General features: G+C 36.5%; 1 protein-coding gene across 1 annotated transcript; it reads right to left on the bottom strand.

Annotated features, from left to right (window-relative positions):
* Positions 1–1,776: 1,776 nt before the first annotated feature.
* LOC143446788 (mitochondrial import receptor subunit TOM40 homolog) lies at positions 1,777–4,687 on the bottom strand. Its single transcript, XM_076946588.1, has 9 exons — positions 4,499–4,687; positions 4,122–4,328; positions 3,596–3,663; positions 3,345–3,434; positions 3,071–3,172; positions 2,893–2,998; positions 2,623–2,745; positions 2,302–2,481; positions 1,777–2,208 (listed from the first exon to the last, which is right to left on the bottom strand). The coding sequence occupies exons 1-9, from the start codon at positions 4,554–4,556 to the stop codon at positions 2,069–2,071; spliced, it is 1,074 nt and encodes a 357-aa protein (XP_076802703.1). The 5' UTR covers positions 4,557–4,687; the 3' UTR covers positions 1,777–2,068.
* Positions 4,688–6,000: the final 1,313 nt, after the last annotated feature.

Raw genomic sequence — 6,000 nt, forward strand, 5'->3', positions numbered from 1 at the left:
ATTTTAATCCCCCGCGCACTTCGCAAACTTCCCAATCTGGACCACATCATTCACATCTGGCAGTCTTGCCTAGCCTACAGGCTTAAACAGAACCCATGCTTCAAAAGACGTTACCAGAAAATATATTGAAACGAATTTTTGTCTTGGCTATTTGGAACATCATCAAACTATAAATATTTCTGAGAAATATTGCTATTTTCGTAAACGAACAGCACAATGGAGATATGTTCATTTGACTGACAAACTACGGTAAAAAGTTAAAAACCGACTTTGGATAGGTCGTCATCTTCCTTCTGTTTCCCGAAAGACCAACAGCGCCCGCGTGTTCTGATATTTGATCTGTATTTCTAATTATTCGCCATTGACTACGCACTACGGAGAGCGAAAATATTCGTGTTAACCTGGTCATAGCGAAACTTAGCAACAAATGCGCTCACAAACAATCAACGAGCAGGAAAAAAGCGGCAAAGCCCGGAAGCTTAAAACCTGCTAAGTGTTAACTGTTCTACACTAACTAACTATATTTCCCGATGTTTTACTGTAAGATAAGAAGGCTGGCAGCAATGTTACTCTATTAACTAGATTTCTATGATCTTTGGTTGGCAGTGTTTGCAGCATTCTTTCGCTCCCTGCAGTCAATGATAAACAAATAAAATAAATAAAAATAAAATACAGCGGTACTATAACGTCGATATGTCGGCAACATCACCAAACCCAACAAATGCTTACGTTGACAAAACAAAATTATTGACTTTAAACATTAACTAAAACAAAAAAGTTTTTAATTAATTGAATTAATTTTTTACAGAGCACAGAGACTTTAAACATGAGTGTCGAAACCGTGAAGTGAATACTCGGTAGGCCGAATTGGGTAAAAATGCCAAAATCGGTTTTCGGCTGAATTTATTACAAGATGAAAATAAATGTAAAAAATACTGAACCAATAAATCACACCTAATAATATTCTCTGAGTTAAAGCAGTGCTACTTGGGCAATGCAGGCAAAGATAAAAATGATGGCAATTTTAGATGCAGCATGTCATTCGAATCGAGAGTGAACTGTATGTGCGCAAGTTTGCTGAACCTGAAGTATACATTTGTGCATCCAATCAAAGAGATTTAAACATGTAACTGGTGTTTAAATCTCTTTGATCCAATGCAAGCTTGAACTGGTGTAGTGCGAAATAGCGACCCTGCCTCTTTGTGACGTAATAATTTCATCGTCTGATAAAACATTGACGCAGCAGAAAGCTTATCGTGAGCATAATCCATACAATTGGTAAAGACCAAGAATGTCACAAGCATATTCTTTTATGGAACTACTGTGTTTATAATTCCATGTATTATTTTTTTAAATGCAGTAAAACAACATACTGTACACTGCTCATGCCAACTATTATAAAAGTAAAGTTTAACCAACTATTTTAAACCACAAACAACATATATTACGTCACGAAGGGAAGGGGTCAATATTTTGCACGACACTGGTAAAATACATTTTCCTAAAACCTAAACAGAGATCGTTTTCAACAGTGGTTCTACACCATGCTTTTTTTAAACATTGTTTGATCTTCAACAGTTTCAGATAAATAAAACGCACTTGAACGTTGCTTTTGCCGTTTTCAACCATCATTTATTGTCAGAACTAAACCATTTATCAAGTTATTACTCGTACGTGTCACACAGTTTTAGTTCTGTTCGGTCTGTTTTTATGAGCTGACAACGCTACATTCAAGCGGTATGCCAATGACCACCAATTGTTAAAAGTACAAAGCAATTGGTAGAAAGGAATTTTATTTCAAATTAGTATCAGCAGATACGACAAACAACTGCTCTTTAACGAACTGCTGTTAAATGGTCGGTTATGACAAAAATTACCTATCGCTAATTTAGTAGCAGAGTTGCATTCCATGCACGGGGGGATTCCCACCACGCATACTTGCATAGAAAGCGCTAGGCAAGATACATTAGAATGTTACAAAGAACCAAATGCAAGCGTGGTGGAAAAACGGGCTTCGCTTCGGCGCTTCTGCTGTCCTTGGGTGTAAATAGTCAGTGATCAAAGCAATTCAACCTAAAACAGCGCCGATTCCGCATGAAACTTTGTCTTTCTTAATATTGTACGATCCGGTCAATTGCAACGTGATTGGCAAAGGTAGAAGCTTCTTTTCTAGCGAGCTTCCGACTGTCCATTCCGACGTCATCATACCTAAGAATACACAAACACAAGTAAAACGTTTGCATTAAATCGATTTCTGGATAATCACTAGAACGGAAAATCAACAAAGCACTGAATTCACACCTTTAAATAACAAATTCATTTTTGGGAGATCAAACTGGTATGCCAGAGTCGTTACACTTTCCATAGTTTTCAATGATGCTTCCATTTCAACTCCAACTTGGACATTTTCATTCGCTTTCCGATAAAAGCTGGTATGAAGACCGGCCAAACCAAGTGTAGCAGCCAATTGCCAATCTTTAGCTAGAGAACAACTCTACAGAATGAGTTGCCTATCTTGATAGAAACTTAATATAGTTAGCAAAATATGGGGCAAAAAATGTTAGGTTTAAGATCAAAATCAAGCAAAAACTTCATAGAATGCATAGCATTTAAGCAAAATACTTTGATATCTTCCAGCGAGGGTAATCATTGCTTGTTGTCGATGTTTTGCTCTTTGAAACAATAATTCTGAACCCATCGCAAGTTTGGGGGTTATGGCTTGCAAGTAATGCACCACTAACATTCCTGAAAAAGTGTAACGAACAACATTTTTGAAAAAATTTTCAGCAACGTATCGTAAACATAGATGCCGCATTTTATGTCTGAAGTGCATTAGTTTTCACAGCTAACTAGAAATATAGGATTTTGAGCAATCAAAAGGTTGATGAACACCTGTTCCTTCCAAGAGATTAGGGTCTGCCGTTACCATGGATATGCTTGCATCTTTCAATTGTATGTCTGCGCCAATTTGTAGAGACTGGAATTTAGATCCAGATGTCTAAAACAGGAAAAAACTTTAATAGACATCTATAGCAGTTGAGAAATAAGCTCAAAATGCTACAACTAGTACCTGGGCAATGCATTTAAGTTTAACAGGGGAAAAAATTTGATGTATAAATTGTGCTTGCAAGTCTCCTTCATTGCTCATTTCTCCAACCATAACTGGATAGGCCTAAACATATGCACATTAAAAGTGTATTACATTACAGAAACATCCACTGAGTGCTTGACTTACTAGTATGAATAACGAAACACAGGTTGCAATTTTGAAAAAACAGCAATACCAAAATGCAAAAAAAACATTGGGTTAAGGTGTATTAAAATCGTGCTTAAACAATACAAACCTCTGTTGGAGATGGCTGCTTGCTCCCAACAAACGTTGACCCAAATTTATACGAAGACTTCTCGTTATTTAAGGTAACACTATGCTGGACCTAAAATTAATCATAAAAAATTATCAATTTCTTTCAAAATATTAAAGCACCAGTCGTCATCCATGCCACTGAGAACAACACACCTTCAGCTAATAGGTAAAACAAACATACTACTCCAGCCTAAGGTTAACAAGCAGTTGAGATCATTTCATTGACAGTACCTGAAAGTGGGAACTGAGCCCCTTGTTTACAGTGAATTTGATTCCATCAAAGGGCATTAAAGCAATATCTGCAACAGTAAACCTAACTTCAATTTTTGTTTTGCATTACTTGAAGTATTGCAGTAACCAAAAACGTGTGTAAATTTAAAATTTCAACTATCGCAAATGCTGATGGATTAATTATTTGACTCATAAACCAAATAAATTTTGGTGTGGAACTTCAGTGAACTAATATTGCTTAGTAACCACATGAAACAACTTGTTGATAAGCCCACTACGTGTACAAAATAGCACAGGGGTTTGCAAACTTGCTCAATGAAAGAGTCACTTGCAGAAAACTACAAACAACAGGGAGCCGCAAAATCAGTAGTGTTTGTCAATTTGGTTATTATAATATAATATATAACAATATAATTAGTGGTCAACTTTGGATATTACTATTCAGCTAGAAGAGCCATAACAAACATGTCGGCGAGCCGCAGTTCGCCCACCTTTGGTATATCACAACAAAGTTTTAGTAATCTACCTTTGCATGGTTTATGCAATTCTTCAAAAGTGCCGAGGCCAATTCCCTTTCCTGTAGCTTTAGCATCACTGGTGCTTGGTGCCATTGGTTCTGCTGCCACCGGAATGGAAGGGGGTGTACTCTGGATGGTCGCAGATTGTGGTGGTGGTGGTGGTGGTGGCTCCACAGGCACGGTCGGAGGAGCAGACGATGGTGTAGTTGGAACAGCTACATTTGTAAATTTTTTATAGGCAAGTAAGCAAACTACTGGGGCTGGTGCTGCTTTTTACTGCACTGATTTTGTGCTTCCCCTTTTGCATAAAAACACTTGGATATTGCAATAACATGAAAACAGTGGAGTAGCAAAGCAACACAGATCAATAAAGAGGGCACAGTACCTGTCTTGGAGGGTTCACTTGAACTCCATGGCCACGAAGCAGCTTGTGCATTACCCATAGTGAGCAAAAAAGATGTCTTGCTTATTTCAGATCAGATTTCTATAAAACTTCTAACCATAAATAAATTACGATAATATATCTACATTCCACGAACCAGGTACAGCTTTACCTAAAAAGCATGAGAGAACACACAAATATAGACACACTGGACTAATTTCACACACAAGAGATTACAGGTTGAAAGTTTAGAAACTTGTCAATAATTCCACAGTTTTTGAATAATTTTTTGAAGACAATTTTGGACATTTGTATTGAATAGAACTGGAGGAATTACCAAAAATCTTTATTTAGGATTCTTACTATAAAATTTGGATTAGTCTGGCATTTAAATTAAGATTAAGGTAGTTGCCTAAGCTCTGCACTGAAAAGCCTGAGTCATGTTAGCAAACTGGCTGAGCTGAGTTAAGCTGGCGTGTGTCTGAAAGTGAAAACATTTAAAGATGTAATCAATAAAGAATGGATTGGACAATACTGAAACAAACAAAAAAACGACCAACATCTCTCTTGCTTGTAACAATGACATTCAAATATGCAATGAATATTTTGCTTAACTAAATTGGGTTGGCCAGAAATTGCCGCACACCTCAATTTACTACCAGACGTCTGCTTCCAGATAAACTTTGATTTACCTGAATACCCATAGTTAATGTAGTCAAGAGAGATGGTTTGTTCAAAGTCAACGTTTGCCAAACAGTAGTGGCTTTGCAGACGATTAAAGCTATAATTATTGCAGTTTGATTTCTATGGTGGTTCTTGTTTGGGATTGTTTTTCCATCTCTTTTTTCCAGTTTGCAATAAATTATACCAATAATAGTTACCTAAACACATGGTGCAATACCAACTCGAGAAACAAGAGAGCACAAAATGAAAGGAGGGAGACAAAGAGAGAAAGTTAACAACCAAGAGAAAAGGAAAACAAAGAGAAAAAAACTAAGGGAAAAAAAGAGTTGAAATGAAATAATAAAGAAATACAGCTAGGAGAGTAGAAAGCGCAACAAAAAAACCGAGAAGAAAACAAAAGGTGTAAAATAGAATAAGAGAGAATGGATAAGAGAGTAGAAAGCGCAACAAGAGGCGGCCTTGTGCAACGATTTAAGTATGACAGTATAATACACCTTTCACATTTAATGTGTTAATCTTAAGGTTACCCAACCAATCCGCTTTCTATGTTGGTCAGTTAAATAAAACAGAAGTACAATGCAAAAAAGCTGTTCAGTTTTGTTGAGTTTAGTCTCTAAGTAGACAAAGCAAACTTAAAAACTTTGCTCCGAAGAAATGACTTATTTGATAAAATCAAATGTTTTTTCCCAAATATAGTTTAAAGAGTTTTCAACTATACTATGTATAACCAACTCAGTGAAGAAAGAAATCAAAAAATGATTCCTTCTGAAGCTTTTTGCACAATTAGTTGGTGAACTTGTTCTTAGATCCGTTTCTGCGTG

Source organism: Clavelina lepadiformis, chromosome 2 (genome assembly GCF_947623445.1).
Source record: "Clavelina lepadiformis chromosome 2, kaClaLepa1.1, whole genome shotgun sequence".
NCBI classification, from domain to species: Eukaryota; Metazoa; Chordata; class Ascidiacea; order Aplousobranchia; family Clavelinidae; genus Clavelina; species Clavelina lepadiformis.